Source organism: Anabrus simplex, chromosome 12 (genome assembly GCF_040414725.1).
Source record: "Anabrus simplex isolate iqAnaSimp1 chromosome 12, ASM4041472v1, whole genome shotgun sequence".
NCBI classification, from domain to species: domain Eukaryota; kingdom Metazoa; phylum Arthropoda; class Insecta; order Orthoptera; family Tettigoniidae; genus Anabrus; species Anabrus simplex.
The window spans coordinates 63,898,384-63,917,792 of NC_090276.1; the positions used below are offsets into that span (position 1 = coordinate 63,898,384).

The window sequence follows — 19,409 nt, forward strand, 5'->3', positions numbered from 1 at the left end:
ATACAGTACATACAGTAGTGAAACAAGAAACATATCTCTGTTAATAGCCTTGGAAAAAAAATCCGTCAGTCACTTCTGTTTGTTGCGGTTAACCTTTCCTCCTTTCACTTTGAAACTTCTTGTCAATATCACGCAGCAGAGATTCGTAAATGAAGCTTGCCAGCCGCGACTTTGGGTGTTGCATCGTACCTGACCAGTAATGGATTCACGCCTGAGGAACAGCAAGACTTCACCGATTTTCCGATCACTAGAAGTTTTAGTTTTTTGGTTCCCGTCATATTAACTCCCAGCATCACTGTAATCCTTTCTTTACTTGTCAGCTGTTCCTCATGAACCACAAATGCTGTATTGCATAGATAATGTTGCACAGAATTCGAGTTAAAGTATTTTTTGCTTCAAGGGAGGAAATGTTTGCTTTGAGAAATCGAGAAATTTGTGTAACCAAATTTCGAGCTATAGAGAAATAAATGCACATGAGAATAGGACAAGCAGCCGGGAAATTTAAGTGACTTAGAGGTCCTGAGAATTTGAGTAACGGAGGTTCGAGGTCGGACTGTGTGAACATTTGATGAAACTCGTTCCGTCTTTAAGTAGAGCTTTCGAAATGCGCTCTGTCTCCTTCCAGTTGCTCTGCTTTATGATTTCTGAGGATTCTCTACACAATACCACCTGAATTCGATGCTAAGATCGTCCCTTACTGAGCTTGATAGCTGCAGTTGCTTAAGTGCGGCCAGTGTCCAGTATTCAGGAGATAGTGGGTTCAAACCCCACTGTAGGCAGCCCTGAAGATGGTTTTCCGTGGTTTCCCATTTTCACACCAGGCAAATGCTGGAGCTGTACCTTAATTAAGGCCAAGGCCGCTTCCTTCCCACTCCTAGCCCCCTTCCTATCCCATCGCCGCCATAAGACCTATCTGTGTCGGTGCGATGTAAAGCAACTTGCAAAAAGATTGTCCCTTTTGCAAGTTCACTGCCGACTGCTTTTCCAATACAGTACTTGCTGTCAATATCATAATGACGGGACATTAACACTATGATCCATGGGTATGCAATAGCCGTCCTTTCGTGATATATAGTTTCTTGAAAACCATTTGATCGAGGATTTAGCGTTGATGGGACTGAAATTTTTGGATGTTTGATGCAGGAAATCGTTTTTTTCGAGGAACGAATAATGCAGGAATTTTGCCCTGCGATTTAATTAGGATGATTGCGGGACCACGTAATTTGAACGAATAATCCGGGAACAGGTAATCGAGGTTCCGTTTTTTTGTGGGTACAGTACATTATTTTAATCTGGTTATCTTTCTTAGACTGGCTATAGAATTATCTAACACGCAATAAATTTTGTTTCTCTGTTAGTAATATGTATAAAAATTAATTTGTCGTGTAGGCAACCCTCTCTTCAGAATTGTCATGCGTTTTGCGTAAATTTGTTGAGTAGGCAACCCGTTCATCAGAGCTGTCGTGCAGTTTGTGTGGCTTTCTCTGATATTCGTGATCAGCTAGTTTTATCCATGTGTTGTCGGAAAGTGTGTGCTGTCCAGTTTTGTCCTCATGCCATAGTTACTCGAAATGTTATAGGTTAATTGTAATGCCATTTTACTTCAATTTCTTCCGCCTTGAATAGCCCGTTGTGTAAATGGCAGGAAACATAAAATGTTGCAAACGTAAATTTAAGGATTTTAATACATTGTGAGCGTAGGGAATCTGATGGGACCAACAAAAAATGTTTTAAACGACGGGAAAACATAAATGTACAATATAACTATTTATAAATGCGGGGGTAATACTGTAGTTTTATTTCTCAGTGTGGTATTTTTAGTGTTTTTATTACTTGTAAAGTGTTTTAAATGAGCAATTTTGTGATACATTTGCAGAAATTAAAAAAATTATTAAGTAAATATGTGATTTTTTGCCGTTAGAATTCCAGGTGTGTGGGTGTTATTCGGTGGTGGGTGGTATTCGAGTTTATACGTTATTTTGTCAGGTGACAACATGTTGACCCTATCATAGTTAATAACTACATTCCCCAGCATCTCAACTTTTAAATATTCACTTCTATTTGAAAGATTTAATCAAGCTAAGGTGTATGTTCTTTTAAAAGTTAATATGCCTTTCACGTTCAGCAAAGCAGTGTTTTCAAACTAATTTTTAACCTTTTCACTGCCGAGTTTTTATGACCACCCAAGCCCTCTGGGCTGGGTATTTTTTTTAAAAAAGAAGAAGCGCTTTCACAGATACATGTTTACTGATACAGTTAATGAAAGGCATAAAGTCCCCTTAGCCCCGCAGCCCAATACGGGGTCGGGGATGAAGTGAGATTATATTTTACACCATATTTTTATGGCCGGATGCCCTTTCTGGTGCAAATCTCAGTTGAGAAGATAATGAATATGAAATGAATTATGGTGAATGAAACTGGGTGAGGAAGTGGAAGCAATCGGCTTTGGTTTATGAATAGGAACTGTCCCGGCATTTGCTTGAGAGTGCAAAAGGGAAACCACAAAAAAAAGAAATTCTCAGGACAGCTGACGGTGGCGTTCGAACCAAGCATGTTAATACGCGCGGCTACTTAGCTCGGTGATACTGTTTCTGAAATATAATATAAAATTGTTGGTCCAAGAACCGGTATTATCAAAATGATTTACATTTGGGGAAAAATCATTTATGTGAGGAAGGGGTGACAATTCCGCATGAGATTCATCATTATTACTTTGTCTTGCACTTTTTTGTAGTTCAGTATTGCCACTTAGATATTCTCCATCTTCATCATCAAAATATAGCTCTCCAGAATCACTATATATGAGGAAACATCCAATTTCTTCGTTAACAAGAGATGTATGTATACTTCAAGATGCCATGATGGCTACACGTTAGCGGGAAAGATGTTCCACTCCAATGAAGGTAAAATAACAACAGATCGCTCCCAAAACACACAAAATGGAGTGGTATATCAGCCGTACATAACTTCCTTGAGCATTTCCACGGAATCTCAGAGCATGACACTATATCGCGTACATTTGTAAGATCGGTGAAGTTCACACTGCACCAAAATGTATATATACGGGTTTGGCGAACGAGGCACGGTGTTCAATAACATATGAATACGGGATTGGCAATGAATGGGTTAAGAATGAAAAAGTAAATTTTGGAGGCATCAGTTGGTAAGTAGCACACTGCAGCAAAATGCTGGCAATCAAGAATGATTTAGCTGGAAAATTTATTCATTTATATAGAATTATCCTTAAACACATTTGTTTGTAAATGTAAACTAATTGAAACTGCTTTTGAAAAAGGGAATAGTGCTAAATGAAAACTTAATCGTGGGGTCAGTTTCTAGAATTGGAAGTGGTTCTTCTCAAGTGGTCTGTACAAGCGCAAGTTTAAACACGCCATTGAATGGTGCTATGGTTTGAGCTCAGGCAACACATCAGCACTGAAGATGGGAATTGATGATTTTACAGCATCCAAGAGTTGATGATGATGATGATGCAGATTCTGAGTCAATTCCTGCAGTGTTGAAAGTGATAGAGGCAGTTGACATGGTGAAGTGATATATCGGGAACTGGTAAATGAGGTGCCTCCTACAGGAAAAGATAGAAATCAAGGCTGCAGTAATATGGACATACTGTATTAAGAAAATGGGAGGAGAAAAGATTCCAAGAAAGATGATAGAAATGGAGCTGAAGAGAAGGAGACCTAGAGGAAGACCGAGGGACTGATGGCTGAAAGTGTAAAGAACAACATAGAGGCAAGAGGAGTGAACTGGATGACAGTGACAGAAGAGAATTGGTGGATGGACAGAAAATGAAGAAGAGGCTTATGTTCCAATCAAACCCGGTCTGTGGATGATGGTAATGATGATGAAAACCATCAGCCCAACGAGGTAGAATAACATAGAGGGGCTGTATACCTGACATCAGCGCTCCGTGCTTGAAGCAAGTTGATAAGTGGCAGCCATGTTAACGGTTGTCAAAACAAAGCGAATTGGCGCGAGAGCATATGTTGAGATGGCAGGGAGATCGTGCATGCCAATTTAATTCCCTAAGTTTTAAGAAATGAAAACATAGATTCTCGCTTTCAAGAATGCCAGCCGTAAGCTCAGCGTGTGGTTGTACTAATCGGAGTAATAAAACCCAGGATATATTGTACTTACAAAAAGGAATCCTGGCTATAATTCAGTAATACTTACTTTAATTATAGCCGAGATTCCTTTTTGTAATTTCTGTTTGTAATTAAATCCATTTTATTGTTTACTTAGCGAAAGTACGGATAGCCACGGTAATTATTTGTCCAATTTTGTTTCAGATTTCGTTTAAAGAACAAGGAATTAACCGAACAATGCGTTGTGAGGGCGAAAAGAGATAAATGGTATCCCACTCAATTCAGTTGCTTATGCTCTGTACATTTCCAGCCCTATGTAATTTTCATTCGCATTTACAAATAAAGGAAATGGAGCGCCCACCCCCAAGAAAACGTAACCACAAAAAATCACTTATTTCGTTCAAACGTACACCAAGTATGATAAATACAGCATTTTACTGCTATTTTTGAAATGTATACAGCCTTTATTGTAGATGTCTGTTGCCTTGGTTTTTAAAACTATGCCACACTTCATAATGGATAACTTTCAAGCTTACCTTTCAGCTAGTAATCCCAGTATGATATGTTAATGGGAGAAACATGATATCCCCCTATATTCTTCTTCTTCTTCTTTTATGACCACATACGATCACTTTAGTTAGTCCGTCGTTCAGGTCTCTTTGAAGGGATTGTTCGGGCTTTGCGGTCCTCCCAGTACTTCTTCAGACGCTCCGATCTTCGTGCCCTTTCCTCAGTTGAAAATGTGCGTGTTGTTGGTTTGTTTTGTGTAAGGGTAAAGCGGAGGTTTGTATTCTTGAGTTTTGTATTCAATTTTATCTTATTTTTGGTGTCTTCTGTTGTAAGGCCTATTTCCTTCAGATCCTCTCTTTTCTCTGATCCATTTACATCCTGCTGTGGTATTTTTTGAGACGAGATTGTGTTGTACTAGTTGTTTCAGAAGTCTCGAGTCCTGCATCCTCATGATATGTCCAAAGAATCCCAGTCTCCTCTTACGCATAGTATCTGTAATGGGTTCTAGCTCTTTGTACACGACTTTGTTAGGTATTAACCGCCACTGTCCATCTTTCTGATATTTTTTGTTGATACAGGTTCTTCCAATCCTCCTTTCAATTTTCTGAAGTCTGTCAGTCTTTGATTGTTTATTCAGGTAAAAGAGTGTTTCTGCTGCATATGTAGCTTCCGGTTTTATAACTGTGTTGTAGTGTTTTCTTTTTGTATTTATTGATAGACATTTCTTTTTGTAGATATCCCATGTTAATTTTTGTGCTTTAACTAATCTATTTGTTCTTACTTGGATTGAGATTTTTTCATTTAAGTTATGTGTTATTACTTCTCCAAGATATTTAAACTGAGTTACTATTTTGATTTCATTACCATTTATGGTGACTTCTTTTAGCTGTGTTGGTTTTTGGGGCATAATTTCTGTTTTTTCAAATGATATTTTGAGGCCAATTTTATTTGCAAGGTTTTGAAGTTCTGATATCTGGGTTTTTGCTTCTTTTATGTCCACTGCTAGTAATGCTAAATCGTCAGCAAAACCCAGGCAATTTGTTTTGATTTTTCGGCCAATCTTTATTTTGGGGGGACATTTTCTAAACCATTCCCTCATTACCATTTCTAGAGCACAGTTAAATAATAGTGGTGAGAGCCCATCTCCCTGCCGTAGTCCAGTTTTAATTTCAAATGTCTCTGATGTTTCACCCCTAAACTTCACTTTTGACTTGGTATTGGTGAGAGTCAATTTTATCATGTTTATTAATTTGGGGTGTAGTCCAAGGTGTCTTAAAATTTTAAACAGAGATTCTCTATGGATGCAATCATAAGCTTTCTTGAAATCTACAAATGTTATCACCATATCTCTGTTTCTTCTCCTGTTATAGTCCATTATCAACTTAAGACTCATGATCTGATCAGGACAGCTCCTCCAGGGTCTGAAACCTCCTTGATATTCTCCTAGTTCTTTCTCAAGTTGTAAACTTATCCTATTAAGGATGATTATTGAAAATATTTTGTATGTTATGTCTAGGAGAGAGATTCCCCTGTAGTTATTAGGGTCGGTTTTGTCCCCTTTTTTGTGCAGAGGATGAATGAGGGCTGTTGTCCAGTGTTCTGGTAGTTCTTCTTTAATCCAGATAGAGACAAGTTGTTGATGGAGGGCAACTTTTGCTGAGGTTCCTGCATATTTCCAGATTTCCGCAAAGGTCTGATCTTCTCCTGGCGCTTTGTAGTTTTTTAAACGATTATTGTGGTAAAGTATACATGGGCCGCCTCTATGGTGCACTGGTTAGCGTGAGCAGCTGCCACCCCTGGAAGCCCGGGTTTGATTCCCAGCTCCGCCACGAAATTTGAAAAGGGGCACGAGGGCTGTAACGGAATTCTATCAGCCTGGAGAGGTCAACTGAGTAGAAGTGGGTTCGACTCCCACCTCAGCCATCCTCGAAGTGATTTTCCGTGGTTTCCCCACATCTCCGCCAGGCAAATGCCGGGATGGTACCTAACTTAAGGCCACGGCCGCTTCCTTCTCCCCCACCCCACAAGGCCCCTGTTCAGCATAGCAGGTGCAGCCCTCCCTCACAGTTGTATCCCCCGACCCAATGTCTCACGCTCCAGAACACTGTCCTTGAGGTGGTAGAGGTGGGATCCGTCGCTGAGTCCGTGGGGAAAAAGCAACCCGGGAGGGTAAACAGATTAAGAAAGGAACTCAGTACTCATGAGGATGCAATAATTTTAAAAATATGAACAGAATGAGGTTGTAACCTATTGTAGGTTCCTATGATTTTAAGGTTTCCTATGATTTTAAGGTTTCCTGTCATAAATATTTATATCCATTGTTTTTATTCTAATTTACGCTTAACCACAACAGCCAAGCAGGGTAAAGCTCTTGTTCCGATTTCGAGGCCTATTCGTATGTCACTGTGCGATGATTTCGAACTACCCTACAATCAATTGATCGTGATGTTGTTCTCGTGCCGCAATATGATGAGGTGGCGGTGTTCGCTTTCATGCTTCAAGCTTTCGGCAATGGTCTTTAATTCTCCCCCAGCGATTCTAAAATGCGCATTTTCTACACTTTTCGTCATTTAAAGGCCAATGTCCCCTTGCTTGTGTGACCACAGGAAACATGGCGGACGTTCGTTCTATTAGGTTCACCCAGGCAGCGCTTCCGCCTCTCTGTGTTATTCTAGCTCGTTGCATCAGCCATATATATGTATTTCAAATAAATGTAAAAATACATGTTCGACTGTGAGGTAAGATGTATTATTAGATTCAAAGTTAATATATTGCAAGTTTTGTGTTTTCATAAATTTCTTCCTGTCTATGATATCCAAACCTTTGGGTCCCTTCAGAAATGTACTTGGGAGATTCTCTCTTGTAGTTGCTTTCCAGTTTTGTCTGAAAAATATTCTAATGCTTCTGTAACCTTCTTTTTTACTTTTATTTTCAGTTACTGAGCCATTTACCTTCATTTTGTTTCATTTCTGTCTTGTTCTTCAAGTGTCATATCCGGTTGCCCAGATATCGGTGATTACTCTGGAGAAAGTTTTTCTGTCTTCTGCTAGTCGGAAGAGTCTCTCAGTTGTCATTTCTGTCTAGCAAATGTTTATACTCTTGTTTAATTTGATCACCCATTGAAATTTATTTTGAAAAGATGTTGGTGCACTGAAAGGCCTAAATTATTATTTAAACATCATTATGATTTTTGCTAAATTAATTCTGTATTTTTTTTAGGTGTACCACCTGAAACTAAAGAAGCTTTTTTAAAGAATCTCAGGCGAGACTTTCCTCGGGAGCTAGTACCAGTTGTTATTTCTCCTTTGTTGTATCCGTATAAACCAGATTTGCCTATGGATAAAATTAATCAAGAAAATTCATCAATGCCCAGTAACATGGTAAGTGCAGCCTGCTTGTGATTTAGATCTGTGTTGCTATTGATTAAGGAGGATGTATTATACAAAGGTTTTTAAAAGGATCATTGATGTCCATATAAATGAGAAAGATAATCATTTTGCATTTTGGTGTTTGACTTGTTTGTATCCTGTCGTTTGCAATGTATTTCATTCATATTGTTGTGGAACAACAGCGAACTGAAATTATGCAGTACATTTTCATTCATACATCCTTTACTATCCAGGTTTACTAGACAGTTTCTAAAACTGAACCTTCTCTTCACTTCTGTCCTAATTCAAGGGTGCATATTACACCCTTCTTTAATTCTCCGAAACTAAGACTTTTTTTTTTCCTCAGAATTTCGTGAAAAATCGAGGGTCGTCTTGCATTGGCGACCCAACAGTAATGTACACCCCTGACATCTACCACGGTAACCATGCTGCTTCTTTTCACACATGCGCGCACGCGCGCACACACGCACACACATACGCACACCCTTGCGTTGACAGTCAACGTCCACCTCTGTATTTGCATCGCAAGCCTCGGCAACCGGTTGTGCAGTGCCTCTGTATAATGTCACTTTATCTCGGGACATAGTGAAGAGAGAATCACATTGTATTGGTCTCTACAAACACGTTTCTCAAATTCGCAGAATGTCATCAAGATATGCAAGCCTTCGAATTCTTAGAAAGGCCACAGCTAATCAGTGGCAGAGTTATAATGCGTCTGCTGTACTTGACGCTTAATAAAATTAAGCTTTATAGACAGCAGAATATTTTTCGTGATGGAACGTCATATCGTAAAGAAATTGAAATAATAAACAAGGTAGTTCAACCTATTCAATACAAATAAATATGAAATATAGTATTACCTTCCTATTTAATTAAAAGCGGAAGCGGTACCGGTTTCGGCCCTAATCTGGGTCATCAGCCGAATAAAATGCAAAAAACAATGCATAGGTAAATAAGAAATTAAAGAGTGAGTCTTTCACAAAAACAGATGAAGAGGCAAAATATGTTAATTGGGATTGGCACTGTGCAATTTTAAATCGTAAAATCTAGAAGAAGTAGAAAGTCAAGTCACTTATAAGCAGTAAGGCGCGATCTTCTGAATAGTAGCACAACACACGCAAATTTCAGCACTGTCTCATAATGTTTACAAGAAGAGGTGAAAAGTTAAATGAGCCAGTGAATGAGGCGCGATGTCACAATATAATTAATGAATATGAAGTCCCAAAATTGTTTAGAAGTCGAAGACGAGTCGCTTGATTGAAGCTCCTGAAGATCAGCGCAACACACTCAATGTCCGGCACTGTGCTTTCAAATGCTGACTGAACTCGGTGAATAGCTTGACGATTTAGTTAGGGTAGGTGACGCTGTTTTAATAAAAAACTGAAACATTTGCCACAAAATGCAATCAATCATCTTCGGTGCGGTATTGTTTTCTCGCTATCTGCACTTGTGAGCTCTCTCATCGACATTCGAAGGCGATGTTGGAATCAGTTAGCAATAGTAATACTAGTAATACTTGTCAACTACTGTTCCATAAAGAAAATCAGAAATGAAAGAGGAGAACATGTTTTAGTAATGAATACGTAAATTACGTGGTCGATAGCAGTTGTTAACTCGTTCGAAATAAAGGCTAAGTAAACGATCGCTTAATTTTAATATTCTACACTGAAATTAAGAATGTGATACCCCTCAAGATATGGCAGAGTGCATCACTGATTTCTGAGGTTTGTATTATATTTTCTTACATCTGTTCAAATTTCGGTAAGGTTCCCATCTAAATTTATAGGGAGAAGTTTATCACTTTTCTACTAGGGCTTGATATATGTTTTCATGGCACATACACGGTTAAATTAGGTTAGATGATGCTGTTTGAATAAGAAAACTGAAGCGTTTGCCGCAAAATGCGATCTTCGGTATAGTTTTCTCGCTATGTGCACATGCGAGCTTTCTCGTCGACATTCGAAGGCGATGTTGGAGTCAGTCGGAGTCAATTAGTAATACCTGTCAACTGCTGTTTCTAAAACAAATTAGAATTGAAAGAGGAGAACATGTTTCCGTAACAAATACGTAAATAGCGTGGTCGATAGCAGTTAACTCGTTAGAAATAAAGGCTGAAGTAAACGATCGCTTAATTTTAATGTTATATACTTCAATCAAGTAAGAATGTGGTACACCTCATGATTTGGCAGAGTACATTACTAATTTCATATATTCTCGCGTCTAATTAAATTTCAGAAAGGCTGTTCCCATCTCAATTTGTTGTGGGGAGGTTATCATTTCTCTATGTATGCTTGAAATATGCTTTCATTATACATATGCGGTTAGGTTTTGTGACTCTTTTTGAAGAAGAAAACTGGAACGTTTGCCACAGAGGCCTCTGGAGTGATATAATTTTTTCAGAATGAAATCTAATGTACACTTTCACGTAGTATTGGATTTCAAAAGATAACAAACTAGTTAGCCGTAATATGGATATCATCCGTGAAAATGCAAGTTTTGAACAAATTGATTGCTGTTTCATACCGATTTTAATGTGCATGGGGTTTTTGCCAAATTTTACCAAAAATCTGATATAACGTCAATCTGTTACAGCGAGTAAAAGTTTCACCCTTATGAATTCTCGCTATAATGGACTTCTACTATAATTCAGATTGAAATACACAGTTTTCCCCAGAATCCAAGACTACTTTTTTTTCCTCAGATATTCATGATATAAATCAAGGGTCGTCTTGCATTTGCGGTAACCATGCTGCTTCCTCTCAAAATACCCCGCGCGTACAAAACTCGTTTATCATCAACATTCATGTCTTTATTATGCATCGCGAGCCACAGCAGCTGGTTCTCTGTGTAACGTCACTGGTTCTTGGAAAATAGTGAAGAGGGAATGACATTCTACTAGCCTCTACAAAAAGGTTTTTCAAATCTGCAGAATGGCATTAGCTCTTGAGCTAATTTCAAGATCAACCATTATGTACTTCCAAACCCCATCTGCACAGGTAATGCCATTCGAATTGTAATAGCAAGGATGCGACTACTCAGTGGCAGACTTATAATTTGTCTACTGTACATGACAATTAGTAACAGTAACAGTTGTATAGACAGCATTAATATTTTCGTCATGGATCATCGTATTGAGGTGACACGTGGAATAAGTATTGCCGGCAAATTTTTAATGGGTTTTCGTTGATATAATGATGTCAGTTTTATGCTTAATGGTTATTAAACAAGCGGAAATGAAGAATAATTAATTGTACAGCCGCAAGAAAGGATGATATAACTAAAGCCAATGTTTAGCTCGATATATTTTCAGAAATTATTATTTTTTCAAAAAGGGTTACATGGGTACTCATTTATTCAGCTGTTAGGCTTTCATCTTCGACCATTATTGTTTTGTCATTTCGCAGTGTAGCTCCTTTCTTCCCTTCCACCATGTTATACCTTTCTTTAATGTTTTTTGAAAACCACGGACTTTCTTCAGGATCTTTCTCGCAGCATGTCTGTTCTGTAAATCTGTCACTCTCAGGTCTTACCCTGCAGCCTTGTGGTGCAAACTTTCTTCTTTTACCACAAGGTGAACAGGCAGATGTTCAGTCTGCTGGGAGATAGTCTTGATACACAACCATAGAAATGTCCGACTCGTTGGCTGAATGGTCAGCGTACTGGCCTTCGGTTCAGAGGGTCCCGGGTTCGATTCCCTGCCGGGTCGGGGATGTTAACCTTAATTGGTTAATTCCATTGGCCCGGGGGCTGGGTGTTTGTGCTGTCCCCAACATCCCTGCAACTCACACACCACACATAACACTATCCTCCACCACAATAACACGCAGTTACCTAAATATGGCAGATGCCGCCCACCCTCATCGGAGGGTCTGCCTTACAAGGGCTGCAATCGGCTAGTAATAGCCACACGAAATTATAATTATTATACCATAGAAATCTACCCTCCTTTTCCTGGCAGAGTCAAAAAGCCCCTCTATCTGGGAGTAGAGCTCTGAATTTACATTTCCTAAAATTATTTATATGTGATTGTCTTATCCTAAGATTGTATTTTGTCAGCTTGTGTTTGTAGCAGATTGTCATAAATTAATAAAGAATGTTCCTTGCAAACGTTTTCAGATGGAGTCATCCCTGGCGGACGTGATCATGGAGATGGGGTATGGTTTCTGTTCCTCTCCAGAAGAATGTCGCAACAGTCTGGTGAGCCTTGGGGCCAGGGATATGGCACCTGGTACAGTAGCACGGATCATCTCCATGATGGTTCGCACTCATACAGGCCTCGACGATCAGATGCCTCCTTTACAGAACATCCAGTCGCAAGGTGGCTTCTGGGGCAGTGGCAATACATCAGATTCGAAGGAAAAGAATAACTCAAACCAAGAGTCTGGACATCCTACTACGTGGAACATTGAGGTGTTTGTTCAGACGGTTAAAGAACTGGTAAGTTTAGTTATGAACATATTTTTAGGAAAGTATTATGTTTAGTTTTTTCATGTATGTTAATTGCATAAAATTGTAAATATGTACAGCGGAACCTCGATTCTCAGTTTTTGGAGGGACCACGAAAAATAACGCACAACACGGGAAAACAGAAAATAAAGGAATGAATGAAAACCAGCAACAATTTGGCTATACATCATAAAAATGAAATATGTATAATCATATAAATACTCCTAAACCAAACCAAACTATAGCCCCGAAGGGCCTTGGCCTACCAAGTGACCACTGCTCATCCCAAAGGCCTGAAGATTAAGAGATGACGCGTGGTCAGTGTGCTGAATCCTCTTGGCCATTATTCCTGGCTCTCTAGATCGGGGTCGCCATCTCACCATTAAAGAGCTCCTCAATTAAAGGTAATCACATAGGCTGAATGGACGTGGAGCCAGCCCTTACATCCTGGTAAAAATGCCTGATCTGGATGGGATCGAACCCGGGCCCTCTGGGTGAGAGGCAGGCAAGTAAGACCGTAGGATCGGCTTCAAACATTAATTACCGGTACTTGACTTTAAAATCTCGGTACTTCATGTTCAGTTTTGCTGGGTAAAATTCGTCGGTTTTCCGTGAAAACTTCTTTCAGTTCAGCAACTTTGATCAGCCAAACTCTTCGAAAAATCTGATAACACCCAGCCAAACAGCAATCGACCATAAGTAGTTTTTAATTCTCTAATGTAATAAAATAAGCACATTAGATACAAAAGTGCCTCCACCAGAATTTACCGGCAACGAGCAAAGAAGGTGCAGGCCAAGGATCCAGGCCATAAGACCAGGAGGTTAACTAGCATAATAGTTTAGTTAGTACAAGGCAAGGCTATTTGATATGCTAGGTTATTTATTTATCTGACTAGGCACAGGACATTAAATAGATATGAATAGATTACACTCTGATATGGTAATGGGAGTTACTGACCCGTACATAATCTCCAAACGGGGAACCTCCCCCACATGAACCAAACTGTTCAACCTATTTCCTAATTTAGGGAGGTGATCCTCTAACATTCATCTCATTTACTAACACCAGATAGTTCCAGAAAAGATCAAACAACCATAGCGGACACATAATAATTCCTCAGTATAAATCACGCTTAAAAAAACCCATGAGACACAAGGCTAAATTAGGAAGTGAATGGCTTGCTGACAACCGGAGGTTAGCAAGCTCCGAGCTTCAACATTCTAGAAGGTTCTGGTACCTTACAAACTTTGTACTTTGTACATTCCATACGTTTAGAAATTTTAATGACTTTCTAACCTTTAGCCGAAACCTACGGCTTCAAGAAAACGGGCGAAATAACTTACATTGCCCGATCACCCTCACAAGCTCAAATATGAATATCCCCAAAAGGGGCACATCCGCCCAACAAAACACCATAAAAGTTACTACATGTGACTAGTTTGAATTAACATACAATCACAAACACGGTTTCTAACCAAGTAGTTAATTTAAAGTTACCTTGCCCGAAGGCAATCCAAGATAACATTGCAGTTCAACAGAACTAGTTCCTCCCATTGCCCCAGCCATGTCTCAACAAGTCATAATCCTACCTCTGCCCGTGGGAGTCCTAGGGTCGATCTGCCAGCGGGACCAGCCCGACACCGGCTTAAGAGCGAAGTGACACGCACACAGCTTATCAAGGAACCAAACCTCGGAAGGTAATGACCCGAGCATATATGTACAGCGCACCGGCTTTCATTGGCCAGCAAGGAGAGCCGGGGCATGTCGACGTGGGCACGAAGGCAAGAAACAGCATAGTTAACGTATAGGGAAGGGAGCACTCCAGCGCGGAAGAAGCCTTCCTTTACCCTGGAGCCATAATTAGGGGAAGGATTGGAAATATACATTTTATTAAGGAATGCCCAAAAGCATAACACACAGAAATAATACAATAACAAACAATAATTAATTCAGGGCGAGCTGAAATGGCTCGAAAATTCAAGAATGGCAGAGATCAAAGGAGGGGGGATAAGATCCACAGTACAGCGCCCAACATGATACCGAAATCCTTTCTTTCTTTAATCTTCCATTGTAATTTGGTCGCCTGTATACAGTTCGTAGTCAGTTTCTGGAAATCTTGTACCACTTAAATTAGGCCTACATCGGCTTTTAAGGGTTATGTTGAACTTGAAAATATGGTTTTGAATGTAAGTAATGATTCTCAAAAGTTTGCGAATGCATTATATTCAATTCTACCCGTCACTAATCAAAATCAAATTCGAAAAAGAAAAAAATACCGTCAAAACTTCAGAAATGACGGTTATTCATGACCTTGATCTTGGCTGGAAAGCGCGCTCGCTGCGCAACGACTGCGGTTTTTATGACATTTTAGCACAAAAACGTAAAATTCCCAGGACCAAAATAGTAATAGGCGATCTCAAGACCTCCCATGGCTTAATGTATGTAAGTTGCAACATCTGTTCTGGTCTCGATAACATAATCGTGGGGTCGAACCCCACTGTCGGCAGCCCTGAAGATGGTTTTTCGTGGTTTCCCATTTTCACACCAGGCAAATGCTGGGGCTGTACCTTAACTAAGGCTACGGACGCTTCCTTCCCATTCCTAGGCCTTTCCCGTCCCATCGTCGCCATAAGACATATCTGTGTCGGTGCGACGGAAAAACAAATAGAAAAAAAAAACAGAACATAATCGTGTATAATGATATTAAAATACTAGGCTTGTGTTAAGGAGGAGCTGTTTTGATTCCTGCCTGAAAGCCCAGTGACTATACAGTACCCTGACGGAAGTGTGGAAAACTTGTTCAGCGGTACAGTCGAAAAAAGTAAAAATATAAACAATGAATATTGAATTTTCACAACCGCATTGTAATCGAAACAGACTTTCAACGTATAAGGTCGTGTTACGTACATGTAGTACGTGTTGAAGAGATGTTAAGTCATCATCATCGTCATCCTAAACCATCTCCAGTTTCCCGGGTGTGGTATATGAGCCTCCTCCATCTCATCCTGTCCTTGTACCATTCTTCCTCCACCAACTTGTCCCAATCATGACCTCTCAGCAGTACATCGCTCTTAACTATATCCATTTCCTTTGTGGCCTTTCCACGGGTCGTCTTCCTTCTACCTTTCTGTCAAATTCCTTCCTTGCAGTTCTGTTTACTGGCATCCTCTTCATGTGACCAAACCACTTCAGTCTTGATATCTGAATCTTATTGAGGAGAGAATCATCTATTCCTACTTCTTCTCTAATTTTCTCATTCCTAATCTTGTCTTTCCTGGTTTTCTGGATCATAGTGCGTAGGAATTTCATTTCAGCTGCCTGAAGTTTGGAATTATCTCGATTGGTCAGTGTTGTGGTTTCGAGACTGTATGTAAGAATTGGTGTATAATAGGACTTGTACAATGTCATTTTTGTTTTCATGGGTATTTGCTCATCCCACAGCAGGTGTCTTACCTGGTGGTAAAATTGTGTTGCCTTATTGATTCGATTGTTCACCTCATGTTTTGCTAGGTTGTCATTTGATATAACGCTACCCAAGTATTTGAAAACTGGAACGCTGTCCAATTGAGCTTCATTTAACCTGACTATTGGTTCTGCTCCTTCCCCATACACTTTCATCACCACTGTCTTGGTCTTGCTGATGTTTAAACCATATTTCTTAAACTCCTCATTCCAGCTTTGTATTCTCTCTCCCAATTCCTCTTCTGAGTCACTCCAGATCGCAACATCATCTGCAAATGTGAAGACTTTGATATCTCCATGTTCTTTCCTTTTAATAGATTTCATTACTACATCCATTACAATAATAAATAGAAGTGGTGACAATGAGCTGCCTTGCTGCACTCCTCTCTTTGTTTCAAACCAGTCTGGCAAACCACATCCTACTTGAATACAGCTTCTGTTCCCACTATACAACATATTCACTTTGTCTATGAGGCTGTCCCGCACTTGAAGTTCTTTCATGCATTGCCAAATTCTTTCCCTTGGTACACTATTGTATGCTTTCTCAATCTCCAAAAATATTAGAAATAAAGACTTGTTCTTCTCCCAGTATTTTTCCATTAGCATCCTAATTGCAAATATAAGGTCTGTAGTTGACCTTCCTGGTCTGAAACCATACTGCTCTTCTTCCAAAATTGGTTCAACAATATCTCTGATTCTGGTCTCTATTATTTTTTCCAATATTTTCAGGACATGAGACAGTAGTGTGATACCACGGTAATTAGTACATTTTCGTCGGCTTCCTTTCTTGAACAGAGGTACAATGATGCCCATCTTCCAGTCCTCAGGAATAGTATTTTCCTCCCATATCTTGTTGAGCAGTCTATAGAGCCATTGGATTCCTGGAACTCCCGCTGCTTTCAGCATATCTGCACTTAGTTCATCTATGGCCACTGCCTTTCCTTTCTTCATGCTCTTGAGCGCATTTTCAACCTCAGTAAATATGTTGGAAGATAGTCCGCCTAGTCAATACTATTCATTTATTTTACCTTTCACCTTAACATCTAGTACATGTTTCGAGAATATTATGCATTCTCTTCCTCAGCTAGTGGATTAAAATTCAGTATACAATAAGACCTGACTAAAATACGGAGGGCCCCCATTAAAAATTAAAAACAATGAGTATGATAATGTGACACTTAAAATTTTTGGATAGTACAAACATAGAATTAAAATCCCATTTTGTCAAGTACAAATTGAAAACACAATGTAGTAATGTCTAGTTAAATATGTCTTGTGATGATATGAATTCACAGTGTCCTTGAAGATGCCTTGCGTAGTTCAAAAATGTTGAGTTAAGAATGAATGAAATTGCATTAAAACTTGAAGTCCTGCCGATATCCACCGTTAATGGGTTTTAAAATGATGTCTATTTAAATTAAAATATTGGACACAGCGTTATATAATGATGTGAATTTACGGTGTCCTAGGAATTATAATAATATCTTGCGTAGTTCAATTGGATTTGTACAAGAATAAATAAAGTTGCGTTAAAACTTGGAGTCCTGCCATTATCTTCGGTTGATAGATGTATTATGCAGCCAGGTTGAAAATAGGTTAAAATGGTCAGTGTGATGATGTAAACATTATGTGTGGCATGCATTTGTTAGATAGATGTTGAGGCACCTAGGCCACCATAGCTCAATTGGTAGAGCAACCGACGCGAAATCGGGAGGTTGTGGGTTCGGATCCCACTGGTGTCCGGCTGGCAATTTTTGTTCTGTACTTAACATCTCTTCAACACGTACTACATGTATGTAACACGACCTAATACGTTGAAAGTCTGTTTCGAAAAATATAAACATCTAACCCTGGACATAATGTGGATGCTTCACAAGTACGAACATTTGACGAAACTCGTTCCGTCCTCAAGTAGAGCTGTCGAAATATGCTCTGTCTCCTTCCCATTGTTGTGGCCACTCTCTGCTTTATGATTTCCGAGGATTCTCTGACAGTACACCCGAATGCGATGCTAAGATGGTCCCTTATGCAAGTTCACCGCCAATCGCGTTTCCAGTACTGTAGTTGTTCTAATTATTGCAATGAGAAGGGGGGGTTAAACGCCAAGACGTATAAGTATGCCATAGAAGTCCTTTCGTGAGATACAGTTTCTTGAAAAACGCTTGATTGAGGATTTACCGTTGATGGAACTGAAATTTCTGGATGGTTGATCTGGGAAATTTTCTCTTCAAGGAAGGGATAATACAGGATTTTTTACAACGCGATTTAATTAGGATGGTCGCGGGGCTGTTTAATTTGAACGAGTGATCTGGGAAAACGTAGTTTCTGAGAACGGATAATCAAGGTTCCACTGTTGTGATACTTTTTTGTTACAAAAAAGGAAATGTTAATTGTAAGTAATTGAAAGGAACAAACGAGAAACAACTCAAGATATATGTAGTACGATAGGACAACAATACGATAAACGCACATTTTCTTATCTTACACTTCCATCGTCAAGACTGGGAGTTCCGTCAGACGAAGCTTGTAAGCAAAACGTGCTTGTCAAGATCTGGAAAGAAGTGGACGTTGAATTGGAAATGATGAAGGGAGGGTTTTATCTATTCGAAGATGGCAGTATGTGAAGATAGTTGATTGGCAACTATTCTCCTTGTTTGTCTTATGTGGGCTTTACTCTATTTCTGGGTAGTTCTTGCATCTGGCATTGTTGATAATCTGCCGTATACATCTGTATCATGGCCTTCCTCTGTAGATATTTCCCTCCACCATTCCTTCCAAGATATTCTTAAACTTCATGTCTTAATATGTGCCCCTGTTAGTTAAATTTTTCTTTGCCCAAGGTCCTCCCTGAGGTATTTCTTTCTTCCAATCCTGTGACGAATCAAGTGCTATGGAGAAACTTTGTTTGTGCGTTCTTCATTAACACGATTTCCTGCTTAGCATATCTTAAATTCCAAGTCCCGATTGTCATCGTATTAAATGTATATAAAAATTCCATGCTTATCGCTTCACAAATTTTTGCCATTGCTGTTTAGTATGATCACATTTTTCCTAGCCCTGAAAATGTTATTTATCAACCCTTGTGAAAGAAACTCGATTTCCAACTCTGATCAGAGCCATCGCCACAGTTGCACGATTGCGGGAAAATGCGTTGAATTCGTGAACCGCTCAGGATAAGTTGCACCATTGGGGAGCAAGCCATTAGCACCACGAACGTTCATTTTTGCTTGCCGGTCAGCAGCGAGATATAGTGAACCTGTTTATGTGGTTGTATTTTGCATTTCATTCTGAAGTTCTAAATTTATTTTGTTTTGAGTGGTACAGTGATGTGTAGCGAATATTTGCTGCATGATAATCTATATCTGGATTAGGAACATAATCTAGTGAAGCAGACTAGTGCGGTGCATATTTGTTTTGCGGTAGCCTAGTTATGGGTACGGAAAGAGTCGTGAAATTCTTTACTAATGAAGAAAATATATAAAATCTCTCAAAAAGTGA

The 19,409-nt window shown here is 39.4% G+C and overlaps 1 protein-coding gene across 7 annotated transcripts in view; it reads left to right on the forward strand.

Moving 5' to 3' along the window:
* Not1 (CCR4-NOT transcription complex subunit 1) overlaps window positions 1-19,409 on the forward strand; it is a 403,150-nt gene that overhangs the window by 35,927 nt on the left and 347,814 nt on the right. For 4 of the 7 annotated variants that reach the window (XM_067156230.2, XM_067156231.2, XM_067156233.2 and 1 more), the window contains exons 5-6: window positions 7,833-7,993; window positions 12,095-12,439. In XM_067156230.2, the coding sequence (XP_067012331.2) occupies window positions 7,833-7,993; window positions 12,095-12,439 (506 nt within the window). The remainder of the gene's footprint in view (window positions 1-7,832; window positions 7,994-12,094; window positions 12,440-19,409) is intronic. The other 3 variants (XM_067156234.2, XM_067156235.2, XM_068229844.1) reach the window with 1 other exon arrangement.